This window comes from Conger conger, chromosome 6 (genome assembly GCF_963514075.1).
Source record: "Conger conger chromosome 6, fConCon1.1, whole genome shotgun sequence".
NCBI classification, from domain to species: Eukaryota; Metazoa; Chordata; class Actinopteri; order Anguilliformes; family Congridae; genus Conger; species Conger conger.
The window spans coordinates 60,113,502-60,130,899 of record NC_083765.1 but is presented as its reverse complement, the minus strand read 5'-3'; the positions used below and the strand labels follow the sequence as shown (position 1 = coordinate 60,130,899).

The following is a 17,398-nucleotide window of genomic DNA, read 5'->3' as shown; positions in this document are numbered from 1 at the left end:
GCATTTTGAGGAGGTTGCCCATAAATGCAATAGTACTACTAGTAATAATAAAAATTATTATAATAATGTCCACTTTCCCACAAAGTAGACATTAAAGCCATTAGATGTTAACTGTCTTACCTGAAAGTCAATTAAAACATATGCCACATTTTACAGATAATTTATGGGACCTAATTGTTCCAAACACTGACCATGGTCAAAGTTGCCTTTCAAGTTCATGACAGTCAATAATATAAATAATAATAACAACAATAACAATAATTATAATAATAATAAATGAGCCAAGGGAAATTATTTTATGCACTTTACTGATGTGTGAAACATTTCACAATATTTTTAGAAATATACACAAAGAAATTCCCTTTCTGAATGAAAGGTAAATTTAAAATAAAAATGAGAATTTTTAAATAACAATAATCTCTGTTCATGATGGCTGCAACTGCAGCAATTCATGGGCCTTTCAACAAATATGCTTCAATCTGAACATATTTTTATCTTCAGAGACAGTCAGTGACCTGCACTACTCCACAAGTTAAGAACATGAGTACTTACAAACATAAATCAGTGTTTTCAACATGTCTGATATCATATAACATATTTGATATCCCTTCATTAATCAAAATTGCTAGAAAAATAACATTTTATAAAGTAGAAAACCCTGAAATCATATAATAATTTAATTCAAAAATTTTCTCCCAGTTTTTTGAGCGATGATCATGAGGAAGGCCTACTGACACAGTGTATTGTTGTAAAGACCACAGCAGTTGTTGAAGTACAACGTGGCGTTCTGGACTGAGCTCCAAGTTCCCTCAAAAATGGCGGTTCCATTGTCCCAGGAGGTGCTGTAGAACAACAAGGATTTCAGGATACAATGTTGTTGAAACAAAAGCATTCTTCAAGGAATTTCCTTACTGTGATACTATCACAATACCAGATTATTTTCCCTGACCGCTAGCACGGCAATGTTTTCAAGGGGTGTAATGATATAGCTGAAAACTTTCCTGGATAGTTTTCATTTCCTGCTTTGCCCCCTCCCCCTACACTGGGCAGATGTTATGAAAGGCACACAAGCAAAAGGGTGTGGCCAAAGATGTTTACACACTCAGAAAGAAAGGTATGAAAAGTGCCCAAAAGGCTTGGTAATGGTATGCAGTAGTCCTTAAAGACAACATTGTTGTACTTTTAGGGTACATTTTAGAAATGTATTCTATAAAGCACAAAAATGGACCTTCACTGTACCTTTATTTCTGTGAGTGTACAACTAGATTGCTGAAGAGTCATACACATATTTGTAATGTTTAACAATACATTTACTGGCCTTACAATTGAGGGACAAATCTGGTCTCTTCACTACTCCTCAGGAGGATTTACTTTAACTGGGCCAGATGTCAGCAGCCTGGTTCTAGAGAGTCGCAGGGTGTGCTGGTTTTTGTTTTCAGCTTAAAATCGGCAACCGATTCAGACCCAAGAAACCAGGTGAGGTGAGGTAACTGTTTAATAAACTGATTTCTTTGATCAATTAACTGTTGTGTAACAACGAAAGCCAGCACACCCTGTGGCTCTCCAGGACCAGGGTTTCTGACCCCTGAACAGGACCAATACACTGCATTCTTACCTTTTAAAGAGGTCTGAGCAGCAGTTAGAGATCTCTGGAATCGTACCGTTGAAGGCTGTGTTTCTGAACACCTCCACACAGTCAAGTGGGGGGACAAACAGGATTCCTGTCAAAGACATGGTTTTGTACTTGTTTTTTGCATGTTTCAAATCTCAGTCGGCCAGTTATTTTATAGCTTCGACACACGAAGTAGGTCAGGTTCATAACTTATCCTTACATAATTAATGAATATGAAAATTAAGAATATTTATGTCCGAAATTAATTCAGCAAATAAATTATTCACTTTTTACATTTCTCCTTCAGAATGGAATATAGCCAGGCTTCTCAATCCCCTTACAATACACAGGCGGGACTAAAATTACATTGACACAAGGAACTGAGCTTGTCCCAGTTTTATTTAGGTACATCAAAGAGAATACACGTTATATCACATGGCTGCAGCTAAAGTGCATACATTCCTCCACTGTGCTTTCCTGAAAGCCAGGGACTATTTTCCACACTCAAAGGCTCACGTTACTACATGGGAGCTGGTGCTGATCAGAGAGGAGGTGTAACTCTTACGGATGATACTCATAGCCTGTGTGCACCTGGCGTGTCGCTGGGACAACCTAAGGCAGCGGTAACCTGAGAATCCCTGGGCAGCGTGTCGCACTCTGCCACTAGCGCCACAAATCCCGTCATCGCAGGCCGCAAAGGGCAGGGATCGTCCGCTAATGACACAACCGAGACTGCGCACCGCAGCCATAGTGTACAGGCCGGTCTCACGGAAAATGTCCGGAGCCTCTAATTTGGGAGCATTGCTGGCGCATTGCTGTGGAGGCCCAGGGCATCGCTGCAGTCGCCGGGCAGGGTAACGACAGAAACGCTCACCGGCCACACAAGCGTTCAGCAGAGACACGCAGGTACCGGTCAACAGGGCTCGCATCACCACCTGAGAGACGTCGCCTCTCCTGGACGGGCATATGGAGGCTGAAAGAAAAACAAGAGAGAAAGAGTCACACGTGAGACCGATGTGATCACTGTCAAACATTCACATTAACAAAATGGGGTTTTATAAAAACATACGGAAAAAATGGAAATGACATGAAAATCAGATCCCCACTCACACAGCCCCCCGATCATGATCCCGAGCGAGCTGAAATTGGCGAAGCCACAGAGAGCAAACGTGCAGATGTTTTCTGACCGCACCTGCCATGAAAAGAGCTTCAGATGAGCAATCGGCACTCCAAAGCATGTTGGATTATATTCATTTTTGATTTATCATAATAACGGACACATTATACTGCTTATAGTATGAGTTTAGCTAACACTGACCCAGGATCACTTTACGTATCTGTCTTTTTGAGTTTATCAATTGGTTGATATTTAGTGAAACAACTCACAACCTTCTGATTACAAGCCACATTCCATAACCACCTTAATACACTGCCGCTATTTAACTTAATAGTTCATATCCATATAGGGTACAAAATACTAAAATGGCAGTATTCTGGGCCTACAAGTATGTGTGTGTTCACAGGGCTCCATTTTGCACCTTTCACATTGCACCTTGAAGAACAAGGCCAAAGAGTGCCAAGCAACCGACGGAAGGTCTTAAAATGAACACCTTGTCAAAACAGGCCTTCAAGGTTTGGTCACCTTGCTGTGTGCAGCAGACTAACAATTAGAACAGCAGAGCAGTAGTCTTTGCACACTTACTGATATCCTCTGTAAGGTTGTGCCATTCATGATAGGTAAACCATTCAGCCTGTTCTCCTTCAGCTCAGAGAGCCTCTCATAGGCCAGGAATTCGTTGAGGAACAGCTTTGTGCCAATCAGCTCCGCCGCTATGTAGGACTCCTGATAGGGGATGCCCATCATGAATGTCACCGGCATGAACACGTACGAGCAGATCATCTGTTGGGCAAAGACAGCACAATGTCACAAACGTATGTCCATTATTGTACTCTATTACACTGACAATGCCAAAGAAAACATACTCTCCTGAATCCCTAAATGCACATTAGATTACAGTTACTCAGCCGATGCTTCTATCCAAAGTGACTAACACTTTGACTAGACTAAGCAGGACCTAATCCCCCCCGGAGCAATGTGGGGTTTAGAGCCTTGCTCAAGGGCCCAACAGCTGCACTGATCATATTGTGGCTACACCGGGGCTTGAACCACTAGCCTTCAAGGTTCCAGTCACACAGCTTAGCCACAAGTACGTGTACAATGTGCTGTTTGTTGATGACCACTCAGACTGGGGGCGGTCTGTAGCGTAGTGGTTAAGATATATGACTGGGACCCACATGGTCGGTGCACAATAACATCTGCACTGCCGTTTGGTCCTTGAGCAAGGCCCTTAACCCTGCATTGCTCCAGGGGAGGATTGTCTCCTGCTTAGTCTAATCAACTGTATGTCGCTCTGCATAAGAGCGTCTGCCAAATGCCATTAATGTAATGTAATGTAATGACTGTAAAGGGTTCCCAGCTGAATTTCTCCAGGACAGGTGCACAGAACTTTACCTGAAACGTGATGTCAGGATATCCCACCATGCCTCCCAGCCACCTCAGTGCAGCATTTATGAAGTCCAGGATTGCAAGGAAGGCGATCAGATTAGCAGCAATGTTGGCAACCAGTCCAATAGAAGCAGACGCTCCATTGCTGGCAGCTTCCAGAAGATTCTTTTCACCACTATTGGATGAGAAAGTACCCTTCATCAGAACTTGCCAAAGAAGTAGGCAAAACAGTGAGAGTATAGTGAACTTTCCACAATACCATAACCATACCATAAACATTTTTATTAAAATATAAAGTATAAAACAGTGGCCATAAGTTTTTATAGTTCCCTTTGGATAAGCACAAGAGCAGATGAGAGGGTAAAATAGAGGAATTGATTTTCTTAACATTACATTAGTTATATAGCTGAGGCTTTTATCCAAAGCAACTTAGAGAATTTAGACTTTAGGCATTGATCAGAGGAAGCAGGGGCAAATCCCTAATGGAGCAATGTGGGATTAAGGGCCCAGCAGCTGCACTGAACTCATTGCGGTAACACTGGGATTTGAACCAACAGCCTTCCAGGTCCCAGTCAAGCACCTTAGCCACTTGGCTGCCCCACAATTTCTGACTATACTCAACAGTGCCTGATGTGGAGCACTCACCCACTGTCCACTTTGATTTCTCCCTCAGTCTTGAACTTGCTCTCCTCAGTCTCGGGGTAGGAAAGCTTGGCAAGGGCAAGGGCACACGGTGCGGCCATTACAGAGGCCGAGATCAGGGAGGAAGCATCGATCTGCGGAGGGGTGACGAGCTGAGGGTTAGCTACATCTCCATAGACATGCTGAAGTGTACTCACCACCATGGAACAGCACAACATGGGGCGGCTTGTAGCGTAGTGGTTAAGGTGCATGACTGGGAGCCACAACGTCCGTGGTTCGAATCCCGGTCGAGCCACATTAAATGATCCGCACAGCCGTTGGGCCCTTGAGCAAGGCCCTTAACCCCACATTGCTCCCCGGGCACTGCACTGTGGCTGCCCACTGCTAACTAGGATGGGTCAAATGCAGAGGACAAATGAACCCACAGGGTTCAATAAAGTATATCTTATCTAACAAACACAATTTTAAATGACATTTTCAGGATGTGGGTATCAGTGTCATGTCAATTGGCGCCCGATGTTGTGGCTATTTTATTCACGTCATACCAAGGCAATTTCCTTTCATTTGGTTAGGAACCACACCAAGCATGCGTCCTTGGTGTGGTTGCATACCAAATTTAAATTTGTATCACTTCCAAAGTATGCATTGCGCATTTTACAATTAGGATATTCCAAATTACAATGTCAAATATTACATAACAGACTCAAACAACATTTAACATGCAATAAAATCTGCTACAGCAATTAGATCCCTGGTCACAGATGAAGTTGATTAATATTGACCAATTCATTAATTTTACAGTGAGACAACACACACACACACACACACACACCACATGTCAGCAGCATGTAGATGGACACGTTTGGTTTGAAAGCGAGAGCACAGTTCTAATGCAAGATTCAAAAGGCAGGGATGGGTATGACACTGAAGAGGTGGAGAGACGCAGGCGCTCCTGGACTCACCCCGAAGGAGATATAAGCCCCCATGACACTGCCGGCGATGGTGGCGAAGCCCCCGGTCATGACAGCGTGAACCTCAGACTTGGTCATGTCCGGTAGGTAGGGCCGGATCAGCAGAGGAGCTTCAGTCTGGTGAGGGGGAAAGTGACATCGGGAAAACAGGCTAACACCAGGCATCCACCATCTTCCATCTGTTTCCCTCAGCGCAAGACACAGCTTTCCTTAAGCTGATAAGGTATAAACCGCGCACAGAAATAAATTAGCAGCTTGTCGCTGGGGTGATATCCTACAGGTACATACAATTGTTCCCCTAGCCAGCAATATATTATAATTCATAAATAAAAGGGTTTTTTTTTGCGTGGAGAACGTATTCATTTGTACCCAAAGGGAACATTACAGTACTTTCAGGGTACATTTGGGAAATTTGATAATTGAACAACGAAAATATCGAAAAATATTAGAACATAGGATTTTCTGAGATGGTGGGGATTTTCTTTTCTTTGGGGGTACCCATGGCACAGGGACACTAATGAGTTAATGGAAAGGATTCATTTGAAATGCTGGCCCTCATGACAGAGACCCCTGGCTGCTTGACAGCACAAGATCAACACCATCTTCTGCTCTTAGAAGGGTTATTTTTGCTTTTCAAAGGGGCCTTCAGGTAGTTTAAAATACATACAGAACTGTTTTGAGGTGATATACAGTATATTTAACCTATAAAAGGCTTATAATTTGGCTTTCCAAATTCAGATAAAAAAATTTAAATGTATTTTTTTAAACACTAAAACCACGGTTAGATATTTTATTTCTTGCTTGTGTTGCCCTAATACCATTGTCCGGGAACACGGGCAGTTCATGCCAATCTTTGTGTCTTTATTCTGGAAATGCAAACGTGTTAAGCAACAAAATAGCACAGCCATACCTGCCCGACGAATATGTTGCCCGCAACACTGAGGGTCTCGGTGGGTGAGGTGCCCATGGTAATCTGCATGACCCACGCAATCTGAAAGAGAGGGAAGATAACATGACTCTCTGTGGTCAGAGAGACCCGGTCAAGCAGTGCTGGCTATGAATAGAGTGGCTCATGTATAAAATAACAGCAACTGAACATTCTTTACCTTAAGAATCAACCACTGCATTATCCCCAGGTAATACAGGACGGACATTACACTGCTGAAAAAAACCACAATCGGCAATGCCTAGTGAAAAAAGAAAACATTAAGCTCACAGAAAACATTAAGCCAAAAATAGACTGAAAAGCGACACCATATTTAAAAAAATATGAAATAGATAGGAATAGATCATTACTGACCTGGAAAGCAAAAGCTTCTTTCACAAGTTTATCCCCAAAAACAAATGCTGAGCCTGCCAAGGTGTAGTTCAAGAATGTCTGATAGTGGAGAAAAGAGATATGTTAATTCACTGAATGTTCATTGACTATAATTGAATAATTATAATTGAGCAGGAGTTAAACTTTTAAGCTTTTAAGGGATAAAGATATTTGAAAGCAGGTACTTAAAACCTGGAAAAACAAAATCCTGATACCTGAACTTGATCTCCAAGCCACTGGAAGGCTATAAGACCTGGTTCTGTTCTTATAACAAACAGGCCGATGATAAACTGCAAGCCAAGTCCCCAAAACACAGCCCGCCATGACACCTGGATAACAGACACACAAGAGAAACATGAGAATGAGAAGAGACACTCTTCTTCTTTGTTTGATACCTTGGACAGAGTGTTGTTCTCTGAATGGAACTGAATGGGACAAACAGTCCCACACATTTCAAACCATTTGCCAAAAAATGAAGATCATTACATGGATTTAGCTGACGCTTTTATCCAAAGTGACATACAGTTGATTAAACTAAGCAGGGCAAATCCCCCCTAGAGGAATGTGGGGTTCAGGGCCTTCCACATGGGCCCAGCAGCTGCACTGATTTTATTGTGGCCACACTGGGGCTTGAACCACCAACCTTCCAGAACCCAGTCAAGCACCTTAGTCACTAGGCTATAGGCCGCCCTCAGAACAAAAGTAAAAAGCCTCAAAAAAAAAAAAGCTCACTGCATAAAACAGTATGTACGTACATGACCTCAGGGCAAGAGGAACTCCAAAGTCCAAAACCGCCTCCAGATAAGAAAAATGGAGATGACTGTGGATGATGACAACCAGAGGAAAGGCTACAACCTCCATTCCCTCTGTCCCACCCCCGCCCCAGCTCCCCCACCACCCTGCCTCACCCCAGCTCCCCCACCACCCTGCCTCGCCCCAGCTCCCCCACCACCCTGCCTCGCCCCAGCTCCCCCACCACCCTGCCTCGCCTCAGGGGAACGCCGTTGGGTGCGGGCCGTGTCCTGCTTACCGCCCGCCGGTGAGCTGAGAATATGTAGAGCAGGATGACGAACATGCAGACGCCCCCGAACGAGATGAGCTGCTCGGGCCGCTTGGAGGTGTCCACCACGAGCCACGCGACCAGCAGCCCCAGGACCACCAGGATGAACACCCTGCGACATTCAGAGCAAACTGTGAGCGGCTGGAGGGAGATAGATAGGAGACTGTGGAAGGCAGCACTCAGGGCCAGATTTACTAAGCCTTTTGCGATGATTTTCAGGCGAACTAATGACGTATTCTGTCCAGGAAACGTGTGTTGTATGTATCAACCTGGCGCAGAGCTGGAACCGCAGTAACCGTGTGATCTACGCTAGTCATGGCATGCTCAACTGGCATTGCTAAAATAATAAAAAGAGTTGTGTGCTTGTTTGTATTAGTTATCCTCCAAAACAGTAACGGAATATAAACGGGGAAAGACTTCTGTGACAAACAACCAGCTATACAAATAATAGCCTTTCTGAGACAAATAAAATATATCATGAAACCGCCCACACAATGTTCCCATTCTACCCCGGCAATAGTCAAGCTCATTGTAACGTCACATCTCGCAGTTAATTCAAACGACAATAGCTGCCACTACTACAATATGTACACATTCCTGCACTGGATTCGCTTTTACATGGCAGCCGATACAATGAATACACCACACACAGTGAAGATATTCAAAGTGGTACACACGTCTTAACTGCACTGTTTAAGATCGGCCTCTTTAGCAAAATGCGGTTTGTAGCCAGACGCCGTGTACACTGATTGTATAATGAGCTGTAGCCTACATAAATAAGATGTTAATTAATAAGATGCGAATTTCACGTACCTAAATCTGGCCATAAAGTTTTAGACCTACATCTGGAAATTTCACATTTCAAAACAGCTTGATCTGGTCAAACCATGTTGAGCAGGGAGCTGGTCTAAACTGGCCAACCAGCTACCAGCACTTTTGAAACTTAGCTTGAGCAGTTTTTCTGGCAGTGAACTAGATTGTAATGAACTGATTTACCACTACCACATACATATTTGTTATAAATTATGTGAATCTTAGTTATCTGTGCCAGCTCGGAAAGAATACGCTACTAAAATCTATGAATTATCTAGTGTGAAAGGATTAGCTAGCATGTCTTTTAAACATCTACTCACCACTTCAGCCACCTAAAGTTGGACTTGAAGCAACTTCCTGCTGGCTTGAAGCACTTAGATATGCTTTCCCCCATATACCGCTTGATGAGTCCATAGATGGTGAAGAAAACTGCCACGCTAGTGAGGATGACCAGAGCGAGGGCTCTGTCAAAGTCCAGCACGCAGGCAGCAACGAAATACGCCACATAGCCTTTGAATTAAAACACAAACAGCCGGTATCATACACTGACAAGATTAGGGCCCATCAGCAGTCAATAACTCTATAAAACACTGTTATATAACTATACGACAAGCAACAAATGTTCCTGGCTAGCTTTGGCATCTACCTAAAACTACACATAACAGTAATCCTTCCTGGTGTTTAAATAAACCTGTGATATTTTTATTGGATTTTATTATTATTAATTATCCCATTTGGAATGGAAGTGGAAGCCATTTTGGAATGATTGTAAGTGTTAGACTCAGTCTAACTGGGTGACCAAACAGCAGCTCTTGTCACTCCATAGCCCACTAGCTCAGCTGCACAGCCATAGTACCGCAGCACAGCGCATTATGCTTGCACAGGTAGAAAGCAGGTGCCTGACTGGACACACAAGCCGGTATTGCACAACAATGTGGGGAATACTGGGAGCCCACTGCTCTGAAAATGAGAGCTTTAGCTAGCAGTTTCGCCAGGGAGCCCCGGAAAGTAAAATGTTGAAATGAATTTGCCACAACTAATGAATCAAACAGGTTTGGTTGTTTGGTAGGAAGTTATTTGTCCATTCCACATATTCTACAAAGACTGAGAAAGATCACCTGAACCTACCTGCACCCAGCAAAACTAGTACAATGTACTTGATGGTCTTGGTATGAGATTTAAAGAAATCCTCCACTTCGGAGGCAGACTTTGAGACCTTGCTGAAACAGAAGAAGAAAAGAAAAACTTTAACTTTGAGTTCACACACGATTTAGGAATGTGTGACATATCGTGGTGCTATCCTTCATTTGAATCCCAAATGTTAAAAGAGAATTTCCAAGATTAGAGTATATAACAGCATATTATTATTTCTTGGAATGCGGAGTTTTAATAGCCATAGATAATATATTTTATTTCTGACAAGCAATGTGGTGCATGTGGACTAGCAGTACTGTATGTTCTACAGTACATACTCAATTTATAATTTCACAACTGACAACTGACATTTCATACACAATTAAATTAGATTTGAAAGTATAGCTGTTGCACCAATGCAAAACCGCAGTAACACACAAGGTTCATAAACATGTCATAAGCGTTACAAGCATGAATTGCACTTTCACTATTATTTGACAGTTCATTTTCCAATACCTTATGTATTTACTTGATGCATTCTTTGGCTCTTTTTTGATGTCTTCATTAAGGTTGTCATCCTAAGAAGGAAACAAATAAAACATCCATTTAATGAATTTGGGCATTTGAATTGATGCGATTCTTTTGTCTTGTGTTTTGTTCTCCCTTACCTGCAGTACAAATGCTGGGTTGTCCACACCGTTTCCATGAGACACACGTTTCAACTGGATATCGTCATCTCTGGCTGCAAGAGAAAGAAACACAATGCCACCCTTCCATTAGCAAAGTGAAAATGAGGTGACCAACATCTAAAGGTTCAAGCTGTTTTTTTCAGTCAGGGGTCAACCGCCTCCCTGTCTACAGAGGGAGAAAAACTTGTAAACTTAACATTCACTTTGAAAATTCTAAAATATTAATTTAAAATCAGCATTGCACTTTACACAAAACCATTCCACCATTTTCTTTAGGCTCTTATTGTGGAGAGTAGAGTGCGAAAAAACCCCAAACAAAACAAAATACTCTGGATCCCTTTAAACAATCCAACAAAATAAGTGTAGGCAGTGTAATAGCTTACTCATTGTGAGGCGTCTGAGTCTCGGGGACCGACTGCAATGTGGGAAGAGTAAAATACCAGTGGAAAATATACTCTGCCCACGTTGGAGAAGCTTATCATTAATGGACAGAGTCGCAGAACTGCTTTAATTGCCTTCCCTGGGCTGGCGCTGTGACAGCAGTTTGAGTAAAACACTGACTTGCAAAACACAGAAGCATGCACATTCATTGGCTGGAGTTTTAATGTTGTGTTGCAATATGATAAGAAGATATTATTGGGAGACTGATAAAAGTTACTGAGAAGAAATTATGGACACACACCCTTCGTCGCCACCCCCAAAGGCACATGTACAGACACACGTACTGCATGCGCACACACGGACGCACGCACGTATGCACACACACTCTCTATTTCTACTTATGTTATCAGTCCTTTGATTCTGTCGCATAAATATGAATGTACATTAACATTCTATCTGCCACAGTCTACTATTGAATAACCTTTGAGCTCCTGAAAACCAACCACACATCTATGGTTTAACAAGTAAGTATGCATAATTTTTCCTGTTTTAAGAGCATTTTTCTAAGTATTTCTCACAGGGTTAAAAATTAACAATAATTACCTGGAGACAGAAAGCTGACAGACTTTATTCCAAAAATGTAAAGTTAGAAAGTACGTATATAGAGTATCTGCCTGTTGTGTTTGTAGAAATAGCTCATTATTTTTAGCATGATAAGTTAAAAAAACCCTCATGCAAATGAGATTAATTCAAAGCATGGTGTACAGTATGTACAGACAGGAGAATGATCCAAAATAGTAGAGTCTTAGTTTTTTTCATTGTTTATCACAGACGAATGCAATTATGATACTCCAATTACACTTATTTTCAAGACTACATTATTAAGGGGAGTTTATTAGGATAGCATTTTCACCACAGTAGCACTGGACATGAACCCAATTGAACATCTACAGGAACAGTTAAAGAGGCCCATCAAGTAACATCAACAGATCATCTATGGAAAGTGTTGAGTGTTTGAGTATGTCCTGTGGAACTTGGAACTATTTTTTGAAGTCATTTTTGTGCATTGAAAGTCACCATTCTGGAGCCCACTGTAGGTCTGTATGTATGCATTTGGTAGACAACATAATCACCCAGCCTGACGGAAAGATTACGGTGCTACAAGATAAATGTGTAGCGAGAAGTTATCAAGTACAATCTATTCTAGACCTCATTAGGTCGCTATCTAGATAGCCATAATACCATTTGCCGAGGAGATACTGTGGCTATAACCTGAGGCATGTTTTCCTTAGAAGTTATGAAATTATGCAAAACATTACATTTGACTCACAAATGAGTGTTTATATTTTATTTTTCAAAAAAAGTCACATTAATACTTGATACAATCACTCATAAAGCTCATTTTATGCCAAAACACATGATCAGCAATTAGTTCAATATACAGTTTGGATCCTACAGAAGTTGCTGACCAAAACATTTACCTTTCAGTCACTCTTTTTTGTTAGCCTGTAAATATAATTCACACTTGAAGCCAGCATTGTTGTGGATCTATGCATCATTATTGAGATCATACAGTATGCTAGCTTCTAATACAAAATACATGGCGTCAGATGGCCAATGAACTAACAGAACTGTTTAACTGGGACTGGGATACATGTCATAGATTTGAGTGCTTTTATTGTAATTTTCTACTCTTGTTTGCAAACGTGACCTAAATCGACTTGAAATTTGACCATCAGACTTCTATGTGCAACAGCTACGTTTTTAGACTTTGATTCAGGGTGCTGTTCTCTACTATTGGGAAGAGCATGCCACAGTCAGTCTACTGCTGATTCACACCATTTTGTTGGTAACCATGGACATATTTGTGAACTGCTCTACCTTTGAAAGCCACATAAGTGGGAGACCATAAACAGGCAAGATTGCACCTTGTGCCACTTAGTTAAGCATTTTCTTTTAACAAGATCTTTTTAACAACTGCATAATGCATCACTTGCACTTTGTCTATGTACCATATGAGAGTCCATGTCAACAAAACATCACGATTAATCCATTAGAAACATACATAAATAACTAGTGGCTACATTTTTGCTGAAATTAGTTGCCAGAGTAATTAGCAATCTCCTAGCTAGCAGGAGATTCATTGATGTTTACTGACTTGTCAGTCAATCATATCATGGTAACAAGATAATCGAGAAAATACTAAGAGCAACTTACTGCCTCAGTTCAAGGAACTATATATGGCCAGTTTAACTCACAAGAGAAATTGTGTTCACATTTTAACAGCACAATTAGTAACAAAAAATAAAAAATCAGTAATTTTAAGTACACTGCAGTATTTAATGATGTCAAGAAAGTGCTGAAATGTAAAAGGTTTTCAGAAGAAAAAGTGGCTAGTAAAGGTTGTGCTATGTACAGAGGGCATTGGGAATAGGTTTGAAGATATCTTACAACCTTTGACATCTACACACGGGATGTGTTCAGTTGTGCCAAACTTCTCAATCTGCAATGGTTATCTGTAGACATGTGTTTTACATTTATCGATGCTGTAGACAACTAAAAGGCATCATTGTTTCCCAGATGTGCTTTTGCCTCTGGTGGCTTTCCATTATCCTCCATATTACTGTAAGTTATTGCACATCTTTTTTCAAAGCCCCTCTGCACCTTAACAAGAGTTCAGAACTATGTGGACCCATATGATAACACACACTGACGAACGACATGACATCACCCCTGTCATTTTTAATCTACCCTGGCTAGTCAATGAAATTTCAACATTTCTAAACTCTCAGCTACATAGCAGTCTACGAGGAAGCCCCTACATCAATAACCTAAAATTCAAAGGCTCGCAAATCTCTTCATTTTCTCTGTGTCTCAGCGCTTCAATTAATCTAAAATGATCCCTTAATTTAAGTCACATAACTGGTTAAAAAATTATTTGAAACACACAAACAAACCTCCTTTTAGTCTATCCAGGGGCCTGTTCCAAAAAGCAGAATTACTGAGTTAGCCAGATAACCTGGACCCCACATAAATCTGGAACATGCACTGAAAAAAGCTGCTCTAAGTTTTTCCTTCTGCAGTTATCCTGCAACTCAGTAACACTTGTATTTAATGTCACAATTCTTTGTTTACTGCAGAAGTATATGTTTGTGAATTATGTTATGGTTTTAGTCCTGGATTCTTAATAATTTTGAGTTAGATAAGGTTTCAAACTCAAAACTGGCTGTAAAATGCGGTCTATGTTCATTTATTTTCAGGTAAAAGAATTCATCTCTAATTGCCTGAATGTCCTACTTTGTGGGAAAGTGGTTTGGTACATCAATTGAGAAGAGATTCGGGTGAGGTCTGCCACTGTGCTTCATCAATTTATTTTCCAGCCAAATGAGTAAATGAAAAATAATTTATACAATTGCATGCACTGTACAGCAGAGGACAGTGCTGCATTGCACTACAATACAAGTCTGGCACAGACTGGTGTAGGCTGATTGATCCTCCAGGCAATCTACTCGATACCGCTCCTGTGACATACAGGCATATGCTGCTGTTATTATTACTATTACAGTTTTGTAACTGGACATTACCTACTTTCCCACTAATACACATCACTGTGATCCTGTGTGATTCTTCTTCATTTATCCTGTTCTTTATTGTAGAATCCACATAATGTCTATATTAATATAATTGCTTTCCAGTAACTGATACACACCCAAATGGTATACAAATTGTCACATCATGGACAGTAAGCAATGAATGAGAAAAACCAGATGTAATTCAGAACCCTGATTCTGTTGTGATACAGAAACCTAGACTCAATTTCCCTGTAATTTAATCTGTTTCCTGTAAGAGATAGCATTTATTTGCAATACAAGTGCAAATTGTATAAAGGTGGAATACCAAGATAAGGCTGGGTATTAATGACAAATTGCACTGAGTGACTTGTGAACGCAGAGAAATACTTGAACTTTAGCACGGGGACAGAAGCACACTTGGACATATTACTCAGCAATTGGGAAGTTATTCATCGACACTATAGAGACCACTGTAACAAGTGTGTTGGCATTCTTATGTATTTATTAAAAATAGCGCCATTCCCCCTGCTTTACATACTCTAGCATTTGCCATTTGTTGCATCTCAGCAGTTTCATTCCTGAATGTCTCTGAAACTTTTGTACATTTGCAATTCCCCCCTGGCATACAGTATATCCATAGCAAGCAAACAAAATGACAAGACAAAGGGATGGAAACAAACTAATGACAAGACAAATGAATGGAAACAAACAAGTCGCAATTATAAACAATGGGTAAAATATTCTGCTCTCAAAACATCAGATGCTATTCTAATACAATTTTAATATATGACTGTCTCTGGAATAATGGTAATAACTAAAATTACAGCCCCAAACCTGTTCACACCATTACACAGTCTTCTATTTTAGAGACAGCGTGTTCTTATGCTCTTAGGAAATGCACCCAACTGCATTCTAAAAGTCAAATTTTACAGATGGTTGGGCCGAAATACACCAAAACAAATGCAATTCATGTGTTGAAATGCACACCACTGGCCAGAAACAATATGTAGCCTGTTTACTTGTTCCATTGCTTATCAGTGAAAATTAATTAGTTTTCATTGCCTCTTATAGAGCACATTATTTAATTTAATTTGAACAATAAGAATAAAATCTAAATGTTATGTACTGCATTCTTCAGTGAATCTCAAATATTAGGGTGGTGAAGCACCAAATCTCCATTTACCATGTTATGGATTAGATATAAAAGCACATTCACAGAAAAAAAAAAAATCTGTTACTGTGTCTTAATATAATCTATTTTTTAAAATAAATATTATAATTCTCAAGCTGTGGTAGCCATTGGTTGGTTGCCTGACTTTACCTTGTTGTCTTTCTCTAGCAACACCTGGTGGCCAAATACGGAAAATCATGCATAAGCCTTACAGCGCCCTGGCACTGCTTACTCCTCATCACGATCAACCCACGTCTTCTATTTAACAATGTCATTACTGTATATTTATTTTCAGTGATTTACGGTTTAATTGCAGCTCACACAGAAACCAATATTACTAAAAACTGCCGGTCAAGTTCAGCTAACAGAGAATAAACTGTTACTAAACCATTATATCAAAGGGGCTTTCAAGAGCCAAAGCTGTCTGTGCAGACATGAATATTATTCATTATCAGGAGGAATTGGTTTGGTATGAGTTCAGTTTAGATCCAGTGGGTTTTGCATTCATACATTTGCCTTTATTTTATCATTTTAATTGCCTGAGGATGCCTGATGATTTCCTGAATATTTATGGACAATGTTCAAGTTTGCCCAGATAAATTTCCAGTCAATTTTAGACCGGAAGTTTACACTTACACACACGCGTAACATTACAGGTTGGTAACTGTGATAAATAATCTTGGCTTGAGTGGAACAAATTACTTGTGTTCAGTGAGTTTAGATGACTTGTTCTTAGCAACCATTACATGTTATTTAGCTGACGCTTTATCCAAAGTGACTTACAATTGACAAAGGAGTCAATCCCCCAGAGCAATGTAGGGTTACGCTACAGGCTGCCCTCACCAAACCCAAGGCAGCTACAGGCTACAGGCTGCCTAACCAAAGACACATACCTATGTCTGCTAAAACAACTCTTATATTTGGATAATTGAATCAATACATTCATTAGGTTGATCTGTAACTGACACAAATCAACCAGAAACCTCAGTGACTGCATGCACCTCCCTCCCCTGTCTTCTTCTGTGGAACCTGTTGCTCTTGATGTTTCCCCTAAAGCCCACAACCTCAGTCCCTCAGCACTTCCCTCTTCTCTGCCTCCACAAATACACTTCAAAAATGGCCAGGCCTTACATCGAAAAAGCTCAATCTTAAATGCATGCTACTTAAATACAAAAGATTTAAGTTTGAGCGTAGGCATGTGAAGTTCAAGCCATCGTCAGTGTTCATGTTCATTCTGGTTTATCATCATCGCACTCATTTCTTCCAACCCAAATCCAGCTTTTAGAAAACTGTTTTTTATAAATATAACAAGAGGGAATTAAAAGGCCAGATAGTACTCTTTGGAAAGGAACCATATTAAAAAACCTTTTAAACATGATTCCTTTCCAAACTCTATTGTATGAGAGTATTGGGCTATTTTGTCCATTCATAGGACTAATGCCCGCACACGGGCAACCAGTGACTTCAGTCTTAAAATGGAGTGCAGTCACCTGTACTGGAATACTGCATTTCTGTAAAATTATTTTGGG

General features: G+C 40.7%; 1 protein-coding gene across 1 annotated transcript; it reads right to left on the bottom strand.

Annotated features, from left to right (window-relative positions):
- Nucleotides 1-428: 428 nt before the first annotated feature.
- Nucleotides 429-10,762, bottom strand: slc28a1 (solute carrier family 28 member 1). The gene is made up of 16 exons (XM_061246991.1): nt 10,725-10,762; nt 10,051-10,142; nt 9,243-9,432; nt 8,080-8,221; nt 7,265-7,378; nt 7,032-7,109; nt 6,838-6,918; nt 6,642-6,722; nt 5,723-5,848; nt 4,764-4,894; nt 4,125-4,293; nt 3,315-3,512; nt 2,723-2,804; nt 2,487-2,585; nt 1,616-1,721; nt 429-842 (listed from the first exon to the last, which is right to left on the bottom strand). Exons 1-16 carry the CDS (start codon nt 10,760-10,762, stop codon nt 728-730), a joined length of 1,842 nt encoding a protein of 613 aa, XP_061102975.1. The 3' UTR covers nt 429-727.
- Nucleotides 10,763-17,398: the final 6,636 nt, after the last annotated feature.

Coding starts and splice junctions, on each gene's coding strand:
- slc28a1 (XM_061246991.1), bottom strand. CDS start 10,762: ATGGAAACGGTGTGGACAACCCAGCATTTGTACTGCAG. Junction 3,513..4,124: donor ATCCTGACATCACGTTTCAG/GTAAAGTTCTGT, acceptor TTTGCCCAACAG/ATGATCTGCTCGTACGTGTT. Junction 2,586..2,722: donor GATCATGATCGGGGGGCTGT/GTGAGTGGGGAT, acceptor TTTTTCTTTCAG/CCTCCATATGCCCGTCCAGG.